The following is a 24,872-nucleotide window of genomic DNA, read 5'->3' as shown; positions in this document are numbered from 1 at the left end:
ACCATTGGTATATTGCACTTCAAGAATATCAACAAAAGAACTTCTCTTTCTTGACAATTACTGACACTAACATGTGTTTAAAATCTTAAACTTGAATGAAATATCTTGTAATCAAATCTGTAGACAAATACTACAAATCAGTATGCTGCATGTATGAAAGAAAACTCCTTAGCTCAAGTATTTGTTAATGAAATGAGCAAGGAACATCTAATGTGTTTAAAATATACATTGTCACTGCAGTGGTACCTTCCATATGCAGCCTCTGTGTGCTCCCATTCGTCCACCTGTCTCTCTATGGCCTGTCCACTCTGGGTCTGCCTGCCAGCTTGTGGACATCTGTTTACTTCCTGCTCCATCAGTTGTCATGGCTGCGACCCCCCTCATCGTGGTGCAGACCCCTCCTCTCGATCATGTTTCCTCAGACACCAGCTGGGACACAGTTATCCTTCAGTCCAACTCCCAGAGTTTTTAATGTCTCACTAAAATATGACACAAAATAACATTTTAGTTAAGAATTGACATTGCAATGTATCAACACAGAAGGTAATAATCCCAAATAACAGTTCATCCTAAAGGTTTATAAAATCCTCATGTATTCAACAAAAAGGTGCTAAAAACATTATTTTTTCAAACTTATTTTATATGAATGGAAAGTGAACAATAGCAAATATTTGGGTGGGGCACTCATCTTTCTTACAGTCACATGGGGCACAGCCCCTTCAAATTATGGCAGGTCTGTAGACCCCTGTGACAGTTTTTGCATTTATTCCATCTTGTTCACATCTGATTTAAAAAATAAATAAAAAATAATAATAATAATAATAATAATTTTGAATTTTATTAATATTAATTGTATGGGCATTCAACTCATACCTTTATTTATTTTTTACTTTATTGCAAGTCCCTAAATCTACTTATTAGTTAAACTAGCTTAAGCTTTGAAAAAAGAATTATCAAACTGCTCCACTGTTTGTCGGTCCAAACTTCCAACAGCAGCTTTATGCTTTTTTATATTTACCAAAGAAAATTAAGGCGGGATTTGAAATCAAATTTTCCTCTGTGCAGAATTTGTTTCCACTTATTTCCACTAATTAAAGTAAATTGGAGTCCAAAGAGTTCAGGACCAGCTTCAGCTTGAAATGGGAGAAATGTGTTTAGGGAAAATTAGCCAGAATGATAGTCATAAAGAAAATGTACAAGTGGCATTTTACTTGAAAGACTGAAACACGCAGGCAACATTGATTGATTAAGTAGCGTGCATTTGCATTTGCCTACAATATTATACATCTTAATTGATCAGTTAATTTGAATTGAATGACCTCAAAAAGATGTTTTTCTGCAACTCGTCCTGTGCTGGACTTGTACGTTGCCGTGCACCACACAAACATGACATATACAAGCCTATTAGCCTCTAATATGGATGAATCTGAATGTATTTAAATCATTTTCCATGCTTAAGTGTCATTCATTCGCTCTGTTTAGTATTCCTGGAAAGGTTGCCACGGAAACTCCACCTGACCCCATTCAACCTTCTCAAAACTATTATCAGTTTCCCATTTTAAGGAAACAATGTTTGGTCAGAAAGTGTTTCATTAAAGTCTGTATTGACCAAAGAAAAAAGGTCCTTCAGCCTCTTTTACTTGTAGTAAAACACAGTGAGGTCATGGCGATTGAGTAACCTTGAACGTTAAATTATTCAGAGCGGTTGTAAAATCTTGCTCTGTTCGTCCTGCTTCATGAATCGCCCGACACATAATCACACAGCAAAGTGTGTCCTTGATTTTTGTGGCGCCCCATATTTTAGAGTTTGATATTTTGCAAAAGGTTTAATGAGTTACTTAAATAAATACAACCTGAGTAACGTTTTTAGTTGGAGCAGGTATGTAACTGTTTTTTCTACGTAGGTAACTGTACTCTTACTTAAATTTGTTGGTACCTATTTCCACTATAAATACTTCCAAAAGCTTTATTAGAACATAGACTGAAGATTTAGAAAAGCATTTAAAAAATAAATTCTTTATCACAATACAATACTATTTTCAAGTATTTTTTTTTCGAAATATCTATAGTCATCTTAAAAATTAAAAAATAATCCGGCCTGTTTATTTGACAAAAAAGATGTTGCGTGCATTCTACAATTGGTTGAGGCCGAGAATCAATCCCATAACGCTGCCGTGGTAACAACTACACGTATGCAGCGCCCTGAACCACTGCAGATGGTTGTGCACAGGATGGGTGCTTTTTTATAATTTTTTAAGAGGCCAATTACAAATAGGCTTTAAGATGTTTTTGTATGGGTAAATTGACTGTCACTGGTGACACAGCGTTGTAAAGGGCGCGGGGCGGTGCACAGTGGATCACAGTGATCACAGTAAATCAGAGTTATGTGTGACATGCAGAGGAGAGGCTGCAGCATGGGACAGCTGACTCCACAGGGCATTTCCCTGAAGCATGAGGAAGCTGTGTGGAGACAGAATGTGATGACAAGTACAAGGCACATCGTCACATTCACACTTTAAATACAATATATATTATTTTCAGATGGAGGGCAGGAGCCTGTATTTCATTTTATGGGAGAGTTATGATTGTCTCCTCAAACTTGCCACATTTAAAGTCTATACACAATCACATCTTTGAGGCTAAATATTGACACCACTTTCTGAAGCCATTGTGAACAAATAATTTCTCTTTGGTTTATTTCCTCTGACAGAGAAGACGTTGAACTTTGTGCCAGTTTTTGTTCAAGTGGACTGGTCAAGGAATTGCAGAGATGAACCATAAACCAGGTCAACAAATCTGCAATCTGACAAGTAAACAGTGAATACTATATCATCCTGACCTGTCTGTATGGTATAATTGCATTTTGCACAAAATGAGTTTATTCTACCGCCTGGACATTAGCATGACTCCGATTGCACAATTAATATTCTCTTTTTTTAAGTTAAGATGGTTTACTGCTCATCAGAATCAGAATCAGGTTAAATCCGACCATTGACACTTTGACCTGCCAAAAAGGTTGAAGCAAAGGAAGATAATATAACACTGTAGACTTTCAGTTCTAAAATATGTAATTTATATAAGGGTTATTATTACTTGAGCCCTAGTCAGTTCATAATTCTTTTGACGCTGCAAGGCACTTATTGTACACAGTGCCAAGATAAACAGCTATAGTCTTCAACAGAAAGGAGCAGTGCATGTGCTGATTGAAGTAAGAATAACATGGCAACAGAAGGAAGACAGATTATGGACAGATCCAGGCTACAGTATACGGTTTCTACGTTTACACACTGTTACAATAGTCGCCATGTTAATGCATCACACGTTAGTATTTTGACCCAGTTGACAGGCCCAGGGGTCAAACTGCCTGCAGCCTTTTACACAACAGCGGCAGATAAGCATTTCATCATTCCCAGTCCTCGTCAGTGCATTTGTGCCTCTCCGGCCTCGCGGGGGTATCCAGTGTCTACGGGCTCACCTTTCCTGCACGTATGACGCCGCCTGTGAAGCCTAAACCAGGAGGAAAGTTGCAAGTAACCCGCACTACAATGACCAACACATGGGTCTTTCATTGAGTTACATAGCCACGAGGTCGAGCAACGTTTACATCCTGTCACCTAATCTGACATCATTGTGAACACGTTTATTTAGCTTTCCTATTAGATATAGTGCGTGTCTGATTTAGGGAGTGAAGAAAAACTGAGTGAAGTTCAGTTACTTCAAGTCAAAGTCAAAGGTTTGTATTGTGGCGTACAGTACATATGCAAAAATAACAAATCGATACCAGTATTTTATGTACTGCCAATGCAATTTATATTTCTCGCACTACATCTGGTGCTACAACATGGTCAGCAAATACTATTACAAGGTTACATCACTTTTAAATTAGCTCCACTCACTCAAGGGAATTTCAACCTCCTTAAATAATCTACTTGAGTAAATGTATTTAGTTACCTCCCACCCGAGCTTATTGTAATGTATCTGTTACATTCGTATATGATGTGGTTAAACGCCTATATTGACCTATAGATCATGTTGCCTGACAATAAAATACTTGGTGGGAAACAGAGGAAGAGGTCAAACACAAGTGCACAGACATTCATGCTTTTATTTCCCTTTACAAAGAGCTGCAGCAGACCAAACACATCAAACTGGGCTTTGTCCCCGGTAACCACATAAGAGGAGAGTCAATCAGCCGGGTACACAAAGCATCAGTGCTTCAGGACATGCAGAGGACAAGAAACATGACTTTTATACAGACTTCCCAAAGTTTATCAAAGACTCTTTCATGTGTGGTTCACTCGTATCATCAAGGAGAACAATGCACGCATGACCTGCCCAGTAATAACTATCAATAATTCCTCCATTATTTTTCATTGATCACCTAATTTTATGACTGTGGGTTGGATGTTCATAAACCTTATGCAAAGATTATTGCAGGCTTAAATCTCCTTGTGTTTCCCAACCAGGGGTACGTGCACAAGAAGGGCATCAGAAGGTGAAGTATTTGCATGTACATTTGTTTTGAGAATTTGACATCCTTGAGAATGTTTTGGGGATTTTGGACCAGAGATGCAACACATCTGCGATAAAGATAACGCCATAAAGCAATAAAAAAGTAGCTCATGAGATTTTTACTGAATGAGAAACTCATTAGTTAAATAAATTGGACTTACAAAATATTCATAGACTGATGTTCAATACAGTCAATTATTATATTTGACTGCATGAAACACCAGCCCTTTATTCAGACTTAGATCCCCAATAGGACACACTAAATGTTTGATATTGGGTTTATCAAGAAATATTTTTAAAGATTTGCTGAAAAAGTAGGCATATTGTAATTTGGGCAATTCACCAGGAAGTTTGAGGTTATTGGCCTGAGGGCCATATTTGGCCTCAGCGCCATAGCTTGGACATGTCTGGCCCACAGGTTAAAAAAAAATAGTCCACCATCCACTTATTGTGCTGTATTAGGCCTATTGTTGAAGTTGAGCAGAAGAACTCATATGAGGGTATGTCAAAGCTTCTCAAAGTCTGTTTTGGGGACCGCAGAGCTGTGCCAAGGGGGGTGTGAGACATTTGGAGAAATGTGCGCACATTACGCACACCAGCAACAGAAAAACTCCCAGTGCCGACACGGGGTTAATATCTAAATACAAGGGAGGAGTGGGTCAGCCTGCCTCTGTCTCCCCTCTGTCCCTCCTCTGTCTCTCATCTGTCTCTCCTCTGTCTCTCATCTGTCTCTCATCTGTTTCTCCTTTGTCTCTCCTCTGTCTCTCATCTGTCTCTCCTCTGTCTCTCATCTGTTCCTCCTCTGTCTCTCCTCTGTCTCTCACCTGTCTCTCCTCTGTCTCTCCTCTGTTTCTCCTTTGTCTCTCCTCTGTCTCTCATCTGTCTCTCCTCTGTCTCTCATCTGTTCCTCCTCTGTCTCTCCTCTGTCTCTCATCTGTCTCTCCTCTGTCTCTCATCTGTTCCTCCTCTGTACCTCCACTGTCCCTCCTCTGTTTCTCCTTTGTCTCTTCTCTGTCTCCCCTCTGTCCCTCCTCTTTTTCTCCTCTGTCTCTCATCTGTTCCTCCTCTGTCTCTCTTCTGTCTCTCATCTGTCTCTCCTCTGTCTCTCATCTGTTTCTCCTCTGTCTCTCATCTGTCTCTCATCTGTCTCTCATCTGTCTCTCCTCTGTCTCTCCTCTGTACCTCCACTGTCCCTCCTCTGTTTCTCCTTTGTCTCTCCTCTGTCTCTCATCTGTCTCTCCTCTGTCTCTCATCTGTTCCTCCTCTGTCTCTCCTCTGTCTCTCATCTGTCTCTCCTCTGTCTCTCATCTGTTCCTCCTCTGTCTCTCATCTGTCTCTCCTCTGTCTCTCATCTGTTCCTCCTCTGTCTCTCATCTGTCTCTCCTCTGTCTCTCCTCTGTTCCTCCTCTGTCTCTCCTGTGTACCTCCACTGTCCCTCCTCTGTTTCTCCTTTGTCTCTCCTCTGTTTCTCCTCTGTCTCTCCTCTGTTTCTCCTTTGTCTCTCCTCTGTTTCTCCTCTGTCTCTCCTCTGTCTCTCATCTGTTTCTCCTCTGTCTCTCCTCTGTACCTTCTCTGTCCCTCCTCTGGTAACTTCCAGTGTGACCGAAAAGAAAAAGAAAAAAAAAGACGCAAAATAAAGTAGACTACGGGTAATGGTGAAAACTTTTTTTTTTTAAATAAAAAAGGTTATAAAAACCCAAAGATCCAGCTACAGTCGTCAGGTGAACAAGGTTTGTAATATGAATCATTGAACAATTCTAAATGTTTATTTAACAAATGTATGGAAAACAGTTACACTAACGGACAAAATGGTAATTATTCTTTCTTGTTCCAGCCTAGCTCTGACGTTGGTTGAACGGAATGGAAACGATAAAAAACTAATTTTAATCATCAGTTCAGGCCTTCTCAACTCGACAAACGATTCGATGAAACAAACTGTTGCACTTGCTCTGCTACTGACCGCTCATGTTGTTGTTGTTGTTGTTGTTGTTTTATGGCGGTTGGCATCCGAGTGTTGCATTACCGCCAGACTTTATTCCTCAGACGTTTCGTAGTTGTTGTTGTTGTTGTTGTTGTTGTTGTTGTTGTTTTATGGCGGTTGGCATCCGAGTGTTGCATTACCGCCAGACTTTATTCCTTAGACTGTTGTTCCTCCGACTCATGTCACGATATACAGAAGAAGCCTAAATATTGTGTGTGCATTTGATTCCTTTCCGCTAAGATCTCACGGGCTTTGAAGACGATGAAACACAAACACAGTGTGAGTCGGCACCGCGCAGAAAGCAGTTCGTGGACCGCAGTGGTAAAAGTGATATACAGCGATGAGAAGTAACGTGAGAGTAAACGTATTTACAGCAGTGCATTAGCGCCATTGTGTCCATGTTGCGGGCATTTTGCGGGTGACATCACAGTTGTGCAGCACTGTCCCTCAGCCCGGTGTGCGCTGCACCGGGAGCTGCGGTTCAGGGGGTTTAGGGGCGTGTTCACGGGGAGCGTGGCTTTAGGACCCAGCAGCGGCTCAGTGCTCACTCTGAAGCAGACAAAGGCAGAGCAGAGACGCTGCGCCGCTGTCCCTCCTGCATCGGTCCACTTTGGTTCATTCATCCCTCACGGAGCACCGGCGCACACTGTGTCAGCCCCGCGCAGGTGAGAGAGCGACTAAACCCGGCTAATTATCTACAAACCAAGTCTATTAGGCCAGGAAATAACTTTGATGTGCACTTTATGAGCGTGAATGATTCTCTGACACCGGTGATTGAGCAGGTGGTCGTGTAGGTGTTGGAGAGACGCCCTCTTTTTCTTTCTTTCCTTTTTATTTCTTAAAACTCATCGTTAGCTGCTGCCATGTGCTCTTAAACTGAACATTTCCTTGGATTAAACTGTCTTTTTAGTGGTAATTTAATTACCTACTGTTGTGGAAATGGCGATAATGGTTGATATTAATGATTGCTAAAGATCTGTGCTTTAGTTCATGAGATAATCATGAGATTTGTCATTGTGGTGAGTGGACTTGTGTGGGTGGATTACTCAGTTAGAAATATCATTGATGGCTATTAATGACACTGCAGTGCTGCCTAAAGCTGAGCACATGGCTGGATGGAAGAGGGGACATGCAGTTTTATTGGTGAATATAAAAGACTGTTCACAGTGCAGTAGCTTACATTAATGAAAATAAGTGGTATTAAGAGTCTTGACTTGTACAGTAGGTTGTTGGACTTTCATAAAAATAGCCTGCAAGTGCAGAAATCAGTTGTGCCTTGGTGATGTCAGGCTGAAGGCAGTCCCCTGTTGAGAGACAATGGGACTGTCCCAGTTGACGCTCAGTTGGGGAAGGGTCCGTGTTAGATATGCCCATTAGTGCAGCAGATGGGCTTGAAACCTGGCCTTTGTGGCTGAGGAGACCCTCTGCCCGGTCCCGCCCCTCTCTTCGTGCCTGTCATAAACCTCAGTCAGCACTAAAGCAGCAGAGGTTAGCAGTGTGGACAGACTGTGGTGCTTTTTAATGGCATCTTTGTGTCCCTATGCTCATCGGCAATGTATGTGGATTAATAATTAAGTATTTTATTGTAAGCAGCCTGTGGGTCACCAAGGCAAATGTCTAGAAAATATTTATATTTGGTTGGTTGTCATAGGCTAAATGCGTTACTCTGAGAGTGGAATCGCATTTATACAGATGTTTTATATGCATTTACAATTTATGCCCAATTTTTGACTTCATATTCACATAATAAAGGGAAGTGAAACAGTAGAAACTCCTGGCTGTTCTGTGATAAGACACTAAAATTAGCAACCGATCAGTCAACATATCAGACTTTTTCTTTTTTGGTTGTTAATGGGTGTGTGTCATGGTGAAAGTGATGGGCCTGAGAGAGTTTGCAGTTATTTCCAGAGTTCAGAAAGTGGGAGGATGTTGCGTAAAAGAGGCTCCAGACATTTTCATTGCATTGCGTTATATCTACTAAACCAGGAATCGCCTTGGAATATTGATGACCATATATGTATACATTTAGTTATTTGTACAATCCGGTACAACTGGGATTAAACTAACTGTTTTGCAGGATCCAATAAGCTTGTCCCAATTTGACATCAGCCTTCACACCTTCAGTGATCATGGAGCTAGACTTTGGACATTTTGATGAGCGGGACAAAACCCGTACCCCTCGAGGTGGTCGTATGAATGGACTCCCCAGCCCGACCCACAGTGCCCACTGCAGCTTCTACCGTACACGCACGCTGCAGACACTCACAAGTGAGAAGAAGGCCAAAAAGGTGCGCTTCTACCGCAACGGTGACCGGTATTTCAAAGGCATCGTGTATGCAGTGGCCAGTGACCGGTTTCGCACCTTTGACGCTCTCCTGGCTGACCTGACGCGATCACTGGCCGACCACATCAACCTGCCTCAGGGGGTCCGCTTCATCTTCACCATCGACGGCTTACGCAAAATCTCCACTTTGGACGAGCTAGAAGAAGGTAGAGTATACAATGGGAAGTCTTTTTTGAATGTACCAATTTTTTATTTGGTCTTCACAGAAAATGTATATTTTAGCATGGTCATTGGTCAGAGATTTCAAATTCCTTATTCAGTCTAGACTGCTGTAATCTGGTTGTATGTTGTATCTACTCCTAATCTGGGTTACTTTGACCAGCAATGGCACTACGATATGTAACATAACTGTAAAAAAAACTGGGTATAGACTGTCTGGAAAAAAATTGTTGGGTCTTTGTCCCTGTCTGTGCAAAAGATTAAACCCAAAGCATCACTGCGAGTCTAGGATGAAGGTCTGGGATGAAGGAGAGCATTAGCATTAGAATTCCTAATACGCATTTAGAAACCTCCAGTCATATTTCAGAAATTCTGAAGTATCTTGTCATTTGACAAGATACTTCAGAATTTTAAATCCCAGCTTGTCTGGACTTGTTGGTTCTTTTGGTTATACTCTGAATTAGAACAATTTGGAACTATTGCAGCGGCTCACATAAAAGATAATATATGCTTATTTGAGTCACGAATACATTTTAGCCAGCATTTCTTGCTGTTGGCTCTTTTCAGACATGATTTGGGGATGAGGATGGATACTGACTCTTGCAGCTTAATCTACTGGGAGAAAAAGCATGTCATGTCAGATTTTGAGCCGCTTATAAATGTGTGTAGCACTGTAGCTCCAGTTGTGCGCTTAGTGTAAAGGTGCAGCACTCTTCTTAATGGTCGGCATTTTCACTGAGCTTCCTTCTGCGGGGTATAATTAATTGGTCAATCTCCGCTGCACTGTCTAATCTTGATTTGTCTTTGTCTGCTGCAATTTCTCCACTTTGGGTCTTAATTGTTGCCTTCTGGTTTACCCCCTAATTTCCCCCTTCCTGCACAGCCCATTGTGTCTACATTGCATTGCTTCTTGTCTGAGGAAATGCTGAACAATGATGCAAGCTGTAGTAAAAAAACAAGACAAAAAAACATACACACACAACTTGATGGTTCATTCGTTTCGTTCGAAATGGGCGATATTGACATATCTCTATTAAAAAAAAAAAAATCCTGATGCTGATATTCAGACATTATGTTGCAAGTCCATAATCTGCTAAAATGTGAATGGACTGTACAATTACCCCTGAAGTACAGAAATACCTTTTTTTTTTTTTTATGACCATTATTTGGAAGAGAATGCTCCAAGCCTCTGTCCTCGAGCTGTTTTACTTACTAAAATTGTGCATATTTGCAAAACGGCAATTGTAAATATACATTTTTAGATATATTGCCCGCCTCTACCACCTGCATTTGTTACACCTGCATTGTCTTCATCACAACAAGTACATTTTAGCACCCTTCCTTTTGGAGACTGTTAAAGTTGGACATAATCCAACAGCACACTGACCTCATTCTCTCCGCTTCCTCAGGGGAAAGCTATGTCTGTGCATCAGAGAACTTGTACAAGAAAGTGGACTACACCAAGAACGTCAATCCCAACTGGTCTGTGAACGTGAAGGCCTCGGCCAACCAGAAGAACATCCAGTCCCTCGCGGCCAAAGCTGCCAACGAGGGCCGGGAGGGTAAGGATTTTGTTCGGCCCAAACTGGTGACGGTGATGAGGAGCGGAGTCAAGCCACGCAAAGCTGTTCGAATCCTTCTCAACAAGAAGACGGCACACTCCTTTGAGCAGGTTCTCACTGACATTACAGAAGCCATCAAACTGGAGAGCGGAGTGGTGAAGAGGATCTACACACTGGACGGCAAGCAGGTATGTCCTAACGGTCATCACTCTAAAGCTAGCTTGTTGCTCAAGAAGGGATATTAAAAAGTTTAGGATTCTTAAAGTCAGACCTGTATTTTTGTGACATGTTTCGCCTTCTGAGGAGTCTGGTCAGATGATTTAAGATCACGTCTGACTATAAGAATCCTAAACTTGACACTATTAAAACATGAAACCCTACTCTGATAAGGATTGCTGATCTTGCTATAATAATAATTGTATACCATGCTCAAACAACAGTTGTATATGAAACATTTAAATGTACAGAAAAAACCTGAAGCACATGAAGGTCGGACCAGCAAAGAAGCACAATAGGAAAATGAGTTCAGTAAAGTTCCTTATCCAGTCTCACCCACAGCCACAATGATATCTGCATCAAAGCAAAGGGCAAAATTATTTGCTTTGATATGCAAAAAGCTTTATTGTACGCGGCACACTAGACGGAACATAAAATCCCATTGTCCATTGATTCCATGCCATGGCAGTGACACAGTAGTTTCATGAGAACACGGATGAGAAAGACCAATACTCTATACTATAATAATGTCTGGTTGTGGGTTTGACTTTGACCTCAGTTTCTCCTGGATTGTGGGTAGGGTCATTGCTGTCCTGCTTTTGTGCACAGATGTGAGCAAAGCCACTGTTCAGCTCCCCTGTGCAGCTGAGTCTTGGTCAGGTCTGCCTTCAAGCTACAGTGGTGTTGAATCAGGATACGAAACCAAGCCTTGCATTGTTCTGTTTGATCATTTTGTCTTCCATTGTTCGAATGTTTGGTTTGGTGCACACATAGTTTTAGTGAAACTGAGATTAACAGTATTGTTCTTCCATGTCTCAGACTGGCACGTCACATGCAATAGGTTTTTACTATATTTTATTATAGCAACAATCATGTTTTTTTTATGAATTAACTGCTAAAAAAAAAGAGCCCTCTCTGGACACACATTTGCAAATCAAATGACACATTTTGGCCATGTTTGGATGCAAAGCAGGATATTTCTGTGGAAGTGTTTGACTTTTGATCTACAGCCCACACTGATATAATTTGCAAATGAATGAGTAGGTGTTCAGAGTAAGTCTGTCCGCAGTAAACGTGCACACAAGCATTTCCTACCAGGGTTTACAGGAGCATTTCTGCATGTATAACTAGACCATATTGTTCTTTATTTTGTTCATTAAGTTAACTCTTTGTTGTGCAGATGCAAGCTGGCATGGCAGATGTCGACACTTACCATGCACTGCCTTTTTTATATTATATTAGACTTACTTAGCTAAAAGTTCAGGAAATGGGAGTGCTAATCAAATTATCTATGTGCCACTAGTTACTGTTCACAGTAACTAGATTTAATCTCTCTGAGGATATCTATTATGCTCTTACTGTTCAGGAAACGGTTAAATAGACATGTTTTATTCAGGAGTTACTTGAGTTGTCCTGTGGGACTGCCTTCATCACTGTGCCACCTAGATAGGTTTGAAAAGGTCAGTACAGAGATGATTTTTAACAAATAAACTGTGAAAAAAGCTAATGCTTTTACTATGAGAAATTAAAACAAGAAGCACTTCTATATTTTATTGGAGAATACGATAAGTTATTTGTCCTTTTTGTATTGCACGCACATGACCGATCATAAGCCAACCTGTTATCAGCGTGTGATATGGTGCATGTTCATTGATCCCCACGTCGAGACTGTTCTGTATAATTCAGAAGGGGGAGGGGAGACTGCAGGAGGTAGGTCTCCTGCTGAGCTCCTTTAGGTGCTGTCTGTCTTTGGGGTTTCTATAAATCACATGTTGTTTTAGGGGAGTTGAGCTAATATGATGGAGCGGATTTGATTTTAATGCCATCTCCAAGGGGTGCTGTTGTCTGGCACTCCTTGTTTTAGGCCATGGGTCGTTGCCTCTTATTGGACATGTCCAGTTGGTATTTCCTGAGACCATGCGTTCTTAATGGAAGGCCATAAAATTTCAATCAAATTTATTCAGCATGATTTATAGTTCAGTGTTTTAAAACCTTTTTTGCAAAATGTTTTTATGGCTTCTTGTGTCAAGGTGTGCACGTGTTGCCCTGGTCTTTGTGTGCTGATGCAGTCTGCTGCAGCTCTGTGCAGGAGCTGATGTGGTTCGAGCATCTGTAGTATTGATGCAGTAACTCGCCCCTCCCAACGTAACCGACTCTCCTCCCAGGCCGCTCCCCTCCCTGTTTGGTTTTCCTCCTCTCTTTGCGCCTCTTTTTTTTCCCTCCATCTTCTTCCCATTCGGCTGCCGGTGCTGGTTGCTAGGAGACCGCATCCGCAGCACAAAGACCGAAGCCCAGCTGGTGTGGACCGGTCTGTCAGAAGAAAGCCACCTCCTGAAGAGGGTGTGACTTTACTATCATTGAACCAAAAATCCCCCTTTGATTCATTTAGTTTCCTGGTTAGGGTTGTGTGTCTCATTGGGTGTGACTCTTTCATAATAGTCAGGTATTTACAGATGAACTCATGCTAGAGAGACATGAATGCGTTATTGAATTTCTACAAAGCCATGCGTGCCATTCCGTGATGTTTCTCTTTCCTTAGTTTTTTAAAGCTGATGGGCCCTGCGCTCTTTGTTCACATTGTGCACCAAATCACTCCCATTCTGCCCTCTTTCATTTTATCCAAAAAAGGGTGGGGCTGCTCAGTTTCTGGAATTGAATTCATTTCATTGGCGTCCTTGTAGAAAATTAGGATCTCTTTATATCTGCTGATGGGGAGTAATTATCACTTCTAGCTTAAAAAAACACTCTCTGATTTAACCCTCCCAGCTACATTAAACTGCATGACTTAATTAATTGCCAGAAGACATTTAGTAGTTGGTCTTTTCTATTCACGCTTGCACAGTCATTTTGATTTGGATCTGATGTCTTTCGATTACTGTCTTACCATGAAGACATTGTATAATTCATAAATACTTATTTACCTTATACCTTAGACAAATACAACATGCCCTGTCTTACTGTGTAGAAAATCTGCCCATCTCTGTAGTAGTCTCAAACATGTTCAGAAATGCATGGGATTTTTAAATTCCTTTCAGTCTCTGTCTTCTGTTAAATGGTAATTCTCCTGGACGTGCTTAAAATGTTAAATACACATACATGCTACTATCAATCCGTAAATTTCTAATCCAAATTGGTCTCGTGTTACAAAATTCTTCAACCTAACATCCAGATTATTTTCCATTATTCCATTTGACTTCTGCAGAGACAAGAAAGGAGATTGTCGCTGTTCGCATGCTTTAGGCACAAGGTCACACTGTTATTGAAAAGAACAAAAGGAGTACAAGGTTTAGCGTTACACGTCCTGGTGCTGAGGAGAGGTGCATTGCATTGGCTTAGATGAAGAAGCTAACGGCAAAATCTTGTGCTCAAACGGCGATGAAAGGACTGCATTTTGCCAGGTTTGTCTCCTGTCGGGCGCCTACTCCTTGCCACGCTGCAATCGTTGTTGTCATGGCAATAAGCTCGTTGGTGATAGACTGTTTGACAATGGCTGTAATGTGCTGAGTGGGCTTCTTATGTTGGGGTTTAATCTGTCTGCGCTCTGCTCTTTTCAACACATCGTCGGGCGTGATGGAGACTTAAGGGTGTGGCGCCGCATATAGAGCAGGAGCTGTGATGTATGTGAGCCATAATTTTATGACTGGTAAAGTGATTTTATAGCTTTTATATCATAATTCCACCCACCCCTTAGTCAAAGTGTGAGCTGCCTCTAATGAAGAAAAAGCATTGCCTTTATGAGATGTACATGAATTATGCTCTTAGATAATTGTGAATTGTACATCGTTCCAAAGATTATTTATCCAAAGTGGGAACATTTGGCCACTGTTAAGGAAGTGCCAAATTGTTATGGTTCGATTTCCAGCCAGAGCATTAACAAAAATCTGCATCTGTTGAGTGTCCCAAGCCTGTAAACTGTAGAGTTAAAAAAAAAGAATTGGTGCAAGAGTAGTGTATTGGACTGTGTGGTCATAATTTAAAGCATCAAAACCACCAATGGTTATGTTGTTAATTGCCTTGTATGCCTGTGTTTATCTGCTTCTGTTGTAGAAGGCTCTTCAAACCACATCAACAAGTCAGCCTGGGGGAATATGAGCACATTTGGTATAATAACATTGAGGTCTCAACAGTCAGACAAAATGGGGAGCCAGTTTCCTCTTTGACGTCCTGGTTGGTGCTCTAGGCCTGGAACTGCACCAGGCACCAGCTGCTCCCCCTGACAACGCAGATTTGGCCTATCTCAAGCCATGTGCGTTAACTACAACCAGATCACCTCCGGATGTGGTTCACCAAAGGGTCATTCTGGGAGAGCCATAGGATTAGCTGCTATCTCACGATTATATACAGTAATTATGGCTGGATTTTGCGCTTTTGTCTAAAATGCGGCAGTCTTTTCGGTAGAACACTGGTGGAACATTGCATTGGCTCTATTGATTTGGTCTGTGTGCCTACAGTAAAAACTGTGTAGGAGTTTATCCCCGAGGCGCCAAAGCGAGGACTACTGAACCTCTCTCAGCTCTTTGTGTTTCAACAAAAGTGCACACAATTTTATCTCCTCAGCAACCAACTCGAGTACGTTAATTCTGAAGATTTTCATTGCTGGTGATGGGAATTTCTGGTGCACTGATTCATGCAGGTTACATGATGTTTTATAGCGACAGTCAACAGCTTAGCCCCGGACTCTTGGTGTTCTTACTGACTTGGTGTAGTGACTAATGGAAGTGCTAATGTGATGTTGGACAGGTATTTTTAGGAGACAAAAGACTCGAGAGCTTTGTTTGAAAGTGCTTCCTGCTGCTTTCAATCAAGGGTTGGACATCATTATTATGCAGTGTGTTGTGTTAGACTTGCTATTTCAGCCTCCCATTGTCTCCGTCATTGTTGTATCATGTAATTGTTTTGTACAAAGCATGTACCTTTGCTTACAATCAAGATTTTGGTATTATGTCTGATGCCTTTCCTTTAAAACAGCGCGTAGTATGGAAGTTCTTTTTTTGCTGGTTGAAATCTCTGTATTTCACCCATTTCTTTTGTCATGCATGTAAACATTTCACAACTCTTATTGAACAAGTGCTGGGGACTAGACTAAAACATACTAAAATACCAATTTATTATGTCAAAGAATAAATATTATTAATTATTGCACTTAATTTTTAAATATTCTCTGTGTAGAAGCCTTCTGAAATAATTATTTCACTTGTTGACTAATCAGCAATTCTTATTTTTTTGATTAATTAACTACTAAAACAATTGTTGGATGCATGCTTAGGACTGAACCACCAAGGTTAAAGGAATAGTGTCTTTGCATCGTGTGACGGTGAGAGGCTTTTGCTGATCTTTTGATGTTCACTCTTCATTCATTAAAGCTGTGGGTGACACATTTATTTGACAGTCCATGTTGGCTCGTGTTCAATGATCTAATAACCAGTGGCCAGGGGTTAAAATAGCCAAAGTGAATAATTCAGTTGTTGTTGTCTGGGCCCTTGTTTTAGCTGCTGGGGTGGGTTTTTAGGGAGTCATGTGGTCTGGACAGCTGGTAAGGCACAGATTAAGACCAGGCTGGATGGAACTGTGGGCAGGGGGCACAGAGTCTGGAAAGAGCTAGTTGACCCATAGACCCGCCCACTCATCACATTATCACTCGAGACTTGCACACATACAATACGTGCCACTTACTGTATGTGTGCTACAGAATTTAACATGAATTACGTTGGCTCAGGCAGTTGGCAGGAGGCTTTGGAAGATGACCTTTTCTGAAAGACTGTATCGCATATACAAATGTTCCCAGTGCAAGCTAACCTTTCTGCACCAGATTGAAATGGTTTGTTGCATTTGATCTATTTCTATAACGTGTAGAGCTGTATCGTTGCTGCCAAGAATAAAAGGATTCTGAAATTACAGTTAGAATTGGTACTTTAAGACTTTGAGTTATGTGGTTAGTGAATTATCTTTTAAATGTTTTATGGTTTTAGTAGAACTCCAGAATCGATCCAGAGAAGTATAACAATTGTGTCAAGAAGCGTAGATATTTTAAAAGTTATGCCTAGGTCTGAAGTAGAAATAGACATTTTTGACTCTTTTAATCAAAGTACTGTAACCACCAAGAACCAAAGTAATCCACCACAAAGTCAGAAGTTACAGCCGAGGGCCTTAAGTTGAAGTGGATCTTATGTCAATGGAGTTTAAGGTAGCAGCACGTTATCCGTTTAATCAGCTTTGCGCTTAAAGCTATTAACGCATAAGTCTGCTGGTTGCTCTGGGCCTGTTATTCTTTGGGGTAAAAGCACTTATTGTCTGTCTTCATGATGCACAGTGAATTGACCTTGTGTCTACACTCTGTGTTCAAGTCGGTGGCAGAAAAGGCAATCTCTTGATAACTTTCTCAATAGATGCTCTATGTGCAGCCTTGAAAAGTGAAACGTGTCTGGAAAACCAATTAGATTGTTGAACCCCGGAGTCCGAACACCATCTCTGTGTATCCAGGGGACTCTCCGCGAGGTACAGCTGCTGGATGCCTCGACACGGTCACCAGCGCACACACATGGAGCTTTTGCAGTGGGGCAGAGGACCAAACATGGCAGCTGCAGGGGCGCGGTGTTGCCAAAATGGTCCCCCCACTCATAGTTCAGATGTGTATCACAAAAGGAGAGCTTGTGATGCAGCTTGTTTTCAACCATAGTAGAATGTGAAATACTTAAGTATTATTGTCAAGGCAAATGGGACTTGATGGCTTATAAAAAGGCTTCAAGCTTTTGTCATTTTATCTGTGTTGCAAACTTCTGGTAGTTTAAGAATGACAATTTTCAGAGCATAAAGAATTGTATTTGGCAGACTGGATAACAGAAGTTGTAGAGGCTGCGGAAGTACTTTTAGCCCGGTGGTGGTGGTGGTGGTGGTGGTGGTGGTGGTGGTGGTGGTAACATTTATTTTAAGTACACCTCCCTGAGCCAGAATGATGTGTACAAATGGTTCTTGAATCTTGAGGCCCAGAAAACAAAGGGATTTTTTTTGGTGTAACTGTATTGTGTTGCCAAGAGGTAACCTGCCTGTATAATATAAACTATAGGAGAAGGTGTGGCCAAAAGACATCTGTCACAAGTAGGCCATATTGTGTCAGCAGCTGTTTTAGAGAGAAACCCGCAGGAAGGAGGTGAATCATGTAAAACATTACAGCCAAGGTGTAACTGAAGATGTTACCTGTTTATGTCTTTGATGTAGGCATATTAACCTGGCTGACAAAATGTCCCGTAGCACTTATGACATGGCCTCAGCCATGTCTCAGTACAGCTAAATATGAGATTGTTGTTTGGTTAAAAAAACAAACAATGAAACTACTTTTTTATTGTCTTAATGTTTTGCTCTTTTTGTTTCTCAGGTTACTTGCCTCCAGGACTTCTTTGGAGAGGATGATGTCTTTATTGCATGTGGGCCAGAGAAATTTCGATATGCACAAGATGATTTCTCTCTGGATGAGAATGGTGAGCATCATTAGTTCTTTTATGTGATCAAAAAAATGCATAACCCTATAGGTTGCGTAGCCTACCATAGATCCACAGTGCAGAACAGCTCAACCCTGGCAGAACCCAGTGTCCTTGACTGATGCAAATATCTAGTCCTAGTAGACAATGACTTATGGGAACATCATAACCTTTCTGTAAAACACGCCACAGTCATTTATCTCTACTAAAATTCAGAACATGTCTTCCATCTTTTTAGTTGTCTAGATTCTTTCTTCTGACAAAATGTAAAATATCTGCCTGTTACATGTCACATTCTTTAGAACTACCTGAGGAAATTACCGGTACTATAAATTATCGTTTTCCTTTTATACCTTATTTACAAGTCAAATGTCCTTGCAAGAGTGAAATGATTGGATAATATTTGGAGCAAAGCGCAGTGGGCAGCCAATAATCTGTGGAATTAAACCTGTGAATGTCTGTGGACGGCAGGAGACACAGGGAGAACCGTGTTATCTGTAGCCAGCAGCAAGAGCAGAAAAAGGTTGGAGGAGGCGAGTCATTAATCCACAGTGTGACAGGTTTAGGCCATCTGATCAGGACGTGCTGATAACGAGGAGTGGCTTTACGTTTTCTTTCTGTTTTTCTCTGCTCTGACTCCCATGGTGCCGTTTCGATCAACATATCGAATTAGCCACTCACTCTCACCCAATGTCCTCATTCAAAGCACTCAGCATCTCGTAAAATGTCCTTTTTTAAATTTGATCTCATGAATTCAAGGGTAATATCCACCACAGTCTCTCCATTTTAAATTGAAAAGCACTGAATTACAATTGCATCTAATTTCAACAGTCTGGGTTTTCCCCGAGGAACTTGTACTAAATGGTTTTTATTCAGTCTAACCTCAGGGCAAGACAAAATGGAAGGTCTCTAAACCTTTCAAACTGTATTAGTTTGTGGGGTCTATGTTTAATGTGCTGTATTTGCCATATCCATTAAACTATAACATAATGTGCAGAATGACTAATTGATTCCTCTTTATTATGCACTTTAACCTACCTGCTTCTATCATGGCATTAATGGATATTATATAGGTGACAATGGAAATCAATCTTCAGTCAAACATAATTGGGCATTTTTGTCTCCTTGTGATTCTACAATTTATTGTGGGTTTTCAAAGCTGTATAAATGATATGTCCTGTATAATGTCTTCAAAGTCAAAGCTTTGTTGGAGGTAGTAATAATTTTGTTGTATTTTCTTTTCTTGTTTCCTTTTATATTTACTTATAAAAGATGAATTGATTTCTATATTGACATTTCCCTCCTGAAGCAGTCTTTTGGGATATGGAAATGTGTATTTTCCAACTGGGAATATAATGCCCTGAAGCTTTTTGCACAAACACTTGCTATGAACCTCTTTCCATCTTGATAGTCGTTTTAAGGCGTTTGTGTTTGACATTACATTTTGTCAAACACAAACTTGCTGTTCTTTTCTGTTACATTTAAAAATTACATGCATTTTAAATTGAGGCCTAGTAAACTAATGCCTTCATATTCCTGTAAATTGCTTAACAGCAGCAGTAACAATGTGAAGACCCTTGAAAGCATTTTTAGAAGAAAACTGGGTCACAAAATCTGAAGTTTAGCATCATAGAATCAGGATTTTTCATATAGACACTGTACAGCACAAACTGGGAGGAGCACCTGCAGTTTGGTGTAAGTGCTGACAGCATCAAGTGAAGCTGTGGAGTGTGTGTGTGTGTGTGTGTGTGTGTTAGACTGAGACTACTAAACAGATCAGACAAGCTGCCAGTGTGAAGTACTGTCAAATCACTGTGCCACGCCTTGAAAACAATAGACCTCCACTGCACGACTGCAGCCACCAGTTTGTGAAGGTTAGAAGAGATGACGAGCACAAGAAGACGGGAGGACGGAGTGTAATTAGCATTGATAGAGAAAGGGAGGAAGGATGGGAAATTGATTATAGTGGGAGATGAAACGTAGAGACGGGACATAGGAGTGGCAGTGTCTGGAGTCTGCTCTGATAGAACAATGACCCAGAAAAAGGAATACTTTGAAAGAATAACATGGTACAGAAGGCGGCAAGTGAAGAATAATCCAGTGCTTCGTTTGTGCCTGTCCCAAGATTTGATAAATATATTAAATATTTCCAGAAACCAAATAGGGGAACAGTTACTAGAGAAGTGATCCTTATCCACCCAATCATGTTTTTCACCTGTCAAAACTCCCTGATACATGGCTATATAGACGGGGGTTGCTTTGATTTGGAATACATAAATTAATATTATGGATGGGACAAGACACATTTCCCTCAAGACGAGTTGGGGGGCCACGAAACAGAGACTAGACAAGACCTCACATTTAATTTATTTCATATATATTTGCTGCTATCCAAAATTAACCCTCTTTTTGTCTGTGCCAAATGTAAACTAATGGAAGAACTTGACACGACCGATAATCTTTACCAATAATGTCTTTTTTCCTTTCCTACAGAATGCCGAGTGATGAAGACACCAAAAGGTCAAAGGGGCTCAGTAAAGAGTCCCGGTCCAATAAAACGATGCAAGTCTCCTGAGTCAAGTGAGTAATTCATCATCATCATCAGTGAATTGTACCATTTATTGTTTAGACCTTTTTATTATCACGATACACCCAGTACTCCAAAGTATTCACAAATGATGAAAAAAACCAACATCTTCCAGCTATTTGTAAATTAAACAACTAGAAAAATCCTGGAGGCAAAAGATCTTCACCGGGCTCCGACTTAAACGCTAACAACCGCTTTTCACTTCCCACAACAGCCCTATACTTCTGTTACAATGTTTGTCCGACTCCAGACTGGTTTTATGGCGGCATTAGTCGGCTGGGCAGTTGGCGCTATGAAATTGGATCCGTCTCAGGCACTAGCAAAAAAAGTTGTTTTCTCTGTCTGCTCCTGTCAAACCAAAATATAGACAAATGTTATGCAATCACACGGTTCACACTGCTAAGTCATTGTAGGGGGGTGGGTCACAGTGCTGCGGGGTCCTTGTGTCTTTAGGTGGTGTTATTGATTATTGATGGGGGATGCCTGGTCCTGGAAACGGCAGATGGCAGAAGCTAAAACTGTGAAAGATGACAAAAATTGAGCATTAGTGTCTCTTTTTCTGGCTGGAGGTCAGAGGTGACCAAGTATTGAGGGGAACGCTGTCTTGTGATGACCAACTCTGACTTGCTAATAATAAAGTAGTGAGACCTTTTTGGAAAGTAAAACAAGGCATTTGAAACGGAGCTATAAAAAATAAAGCATTCCTTTCTTATTATGAAATGGTGAAGAGATGGCCAAAGTTGTTTCATAAATGGACAAACTGGCTTTAAAAAAAAAAAAAAAAAAAGCAAGATAAGCGCTTCCTCAATTGTGCAACGCCTACAAAAATCTTGCAATTAATCGTATACAAACAAAGAAACGGGGGTTTACAAATTCTAATTGACATGAGTTTGAGCAGCTTGCTAAGTCTAAAGCAGTTTATCTGTCTGAATTGTTAACTAAATGCAATTGGCCTTATTTAACAATGAAGCTTTATCCGCTTGTCTTTCCCTCTTGGCTTGAATTTACTCTGGCCATCTGGCTCATAGTGTCTGAGATCTTTTCATCTTTTATGGGCAAAACTCTTAAACACACAGAGACAAGCCCGGGACACTGCACCGCTCGTAGATGTAAACAATTGTCCAATAGTGGCGGAATCCTAGCAACGATGCAATGTGGGTGAATCAAACAGAGACTTTGAATGACTCTAGTAAGATGCCAAAAAGCTCTCGTATTGAAGCAGTGGTTCTCAAGCTGCAGATAATGATAATGATAATAATGATGATAATGATAATTAAAAAAAAAAAATACTGGTGTTTTTTTTAATTTCTCCAGTCTGGTATCTGCTTTAGACCTCTAATTTCCCAGGTTTTCTTGGATCAGACTCATTTGACCTAGTCTTTAGAGCTGGTAATGTCAAGTTTTAGTCTTTTTGTTTTCAGAATTCTGGTCTGGTTTGGTTGATTTTCATATCTGTTTTTTTTAAATCCGCTGTAATAAAGCAACTTTCTGTAAGTTAAACACAAGCTAAAGATTGCTGTACGTCTCAAACTACTTTCTAATCCTTGCTGCCTCCATTTCTCTGTCCTCTTCCACCCTTGGCCACTCCTCCTGTCCACTTTGGGCCGTTCCTCTCAGCTAACGGGACGGGCTCCAGCAGTCAGCTCTCCACCCCAATTTCTAAGCATTCCCCCACCTCCACCCCTACCAGCCCAGGCCTCAACAACAAGCAGAAGGTACCCACCCGACTCCCTCTCCACCACCGTCTCCTCCCACTGCCTGGTTACCGCTGCGTGCCGCATTAACACACGTCCTATGCTTTTGTCTTCACAGGACCTATATCTTCCATTGTCTCTGGATGACGAGGACTCTCAGGGCGAATCCATGTAGACACGAATCCCTTTGCAATTGACCCCTGAAGCGACACTCCTTGTTTTTACTCACTTTTTGACTTCATCTGTTGTCTTGGAAACGTACTACTTTTCGTCTATTTTAAAAAAGCCTTACTCATCGGAGCCATGTTACCGTTTGCTGCTTGTGAATTCCACTATTCCTTTTTTCTCTTTTTTTAAATCCTGGTGAAAAAATGTTACACTAATCACTTGCTGTAGTTCTGGTGTTTTTGTAGGTTGGTCAGTTTAGAAGACACTTTTATTCACTTAAGACCGTGTTCACATTGTACTATTGTTTTTTGTTTTGGTTACAAGTCACATTTGAACGTTCCGACCACTGGTTCCAAGCAGCAAATGGACGTTTTAAAGGGTGTTTGTTTGGATCTGGTTCAACTTTGATGTCACTGGTGGTGTCCTGCCCAACGGTTGACATTGAATTGGACGCTTGTCAAAGTTTCATAGTCCGCTGTATATATTGTGTGGAACTACTGCATCACTGCCCATCGTCTCTCTCACTGTTCCTTCCGTCCATTTTCATATGGCATTAATGTTTGACCAACAGCTGCACACGCACCAACAGGGTATATTTAAAACAGAAGAGGCACCCAAATGTAATGCAGATTGAGTTGTGTGGGATACTGGCAGGAATCCGGTATCAGAAGTTCTAATTGTATGGATTGGTGTTTTCTTTAAATGGATTTAGGCTGGTGTTTCCTCTGTTTTGAGCCCGAACAAACATAACACACGAGTACATGGTCCAAACATGAGATTTCCATAAGTGCAGTGCATGATGAGTGACTTTTTGATACTAAAGGCATGTCGGACCTAATGGTGTTTGAACAACCAAAGGAAAAAGGCCATTTTACCACATGCAGTAGTTTGCTACTCCCTCTACGGCCACAGTAATCCAATTTTATAAAAAAAAACATTAAGGTCTTAAAGCCAAAGTATGTTTTAGACTAATATTTATACTAAAGGGATCATGGTAGTGGCTCTGGGGGACATTTATGCATGCTATTTCACTGTCAATCATCAGAAGGCTGGTAGATTCAGGGAGCTAAATGGGAGTGGGAATTTTCATATTTTGCATGGCTCAGAATAGTTTTCAGATAACGGGGAAAGGATCTTGTCTAAGTCCATGTGGGGTTTTTATATTTTATATAATGTGTTAATTTATATTAAGGGTATTGTTTAGGATACATTTATATACAGTTTTAACTACTACAAACACTTTACCTAGGCCTCTAATTGAAGTTTCTTTTTCTATTCGACCAAACCTGCGTCATATGTCTGACTGTAAAAGACCCCTCAGGTTTTAGAGCACTGACTTAAATTGGATGTCACTGAAGCACAAAATCAGCAACAGTCCACAGCAACTTGACACTTTACTGTCTATTGGCCAGCACCGCAACGCGGGACCACAATTACAACATATAGTGGCGATTGATTTTTAAAATCTATGCATTGAGAGACAAAACTATTTTAAAATGTCAAAAATGACTTTTTATATCCAAGAAATGACACAAGAGATGAGCCAAGACCCATGGTGGCCTGCCGTTCTGTTGGGAATGTTCAGTTGTATGCCTGAATCTGTGTTTAAATGTTAGGTGCTGTAAGTGTAATGAGCACTTTTTCCTTACAGGGGGCGCTGTCGTACCAGCACAGTCTAAAACCAACAGCAGACTTTAAAAATAATTGTAGAAAAACATTTTTCTGTATCAGTCCAATGTAATTAATTTAATTTATATCAATGTTCACATCAACTATCAGAAGTGTTTTGTCTGTTAGTATCTGGTTCATCACCTACAGTGGTGCCTTTTTTGAGTACAATTTTTGATAGGATTAACATGGGACATAACTCTACATAAGCCTCCAACATTTGTTTTGTGGACACTTTGTCCTGGTGTAAATAGGCTCCCTCCTGATCTTTCATATGTAAACATTTTCTGAGCAAATCAACTACTTTTTTTTCTTGGAAATTTTACAATGTCATTTTTGGTGGTATTTTGCATTGTCACAGTGGCTTATCAATGCTTCATTCAATGTATTAACAAGTATCCTTTTGCAATTAAAATGGTTGGATTTTATCTCTTTGGCCTTGTGTTCATGTTTTACCAATATTTTGAAGATATTTAGTTTCATGCTTGCTGTAAAAAATAGTTGAA

The 24,872-nt window shown here is 40.6% G+C and overlaps 1 protein-coding gene across 1 annotated transcript; it reads left to right on the top strand.

The window, feature by feature from the left end:
* Positions 1-8,572: 8,572 nt before the first annotated feature.
* On the top strand, positions 8,573-24,794 carry LOC140360842 (neuronal migration protein doublecortin-like). The gene is made up of 6 exons (XM_072446261.1): positions 8,573-8,983; positions 10,406-10,746; positions 18,147-18,249; positions 20,743-20,829; positions 22,454-22,551; positions 22,649-24,794. Exons 1-6 carry the CDS (start codon positions 8,623-8,625, stop codon positions 22,703-22,705), a joined length of 1,047 nt encoding a protein of 348 aa, XP_072302362.1. The 5' UTR covers positions 8,573-8,622; the 3' UTR covers positions 22,706-24,794.
* The last annotated feature ends 78 nt before the right edge of the window (positions 24,795-24,872 follow it).

Source organism: Eucyclogobius newberryi, unplaced genomic scaffold, assembly GCF_026437365.1.
Source record: "Eucyclogobius newberryi isolate DKJ021-1_F unplaced genomic scaffold, fEucNew1.0.hap1 SCAF_15, whole genome shotgun sequence".
NCBI lineage: Eukaryota > Metazoa > Chordata > Actinopteri > Gobiiformes > Gobiidae > Eucyclogobius > Eucyclogobius newberryi.
The sequence above is the reverse complement of the archived record's forward strand: the minus strand, read 5'-3'. Positions and strand labels throughout refer to the sequence as shown.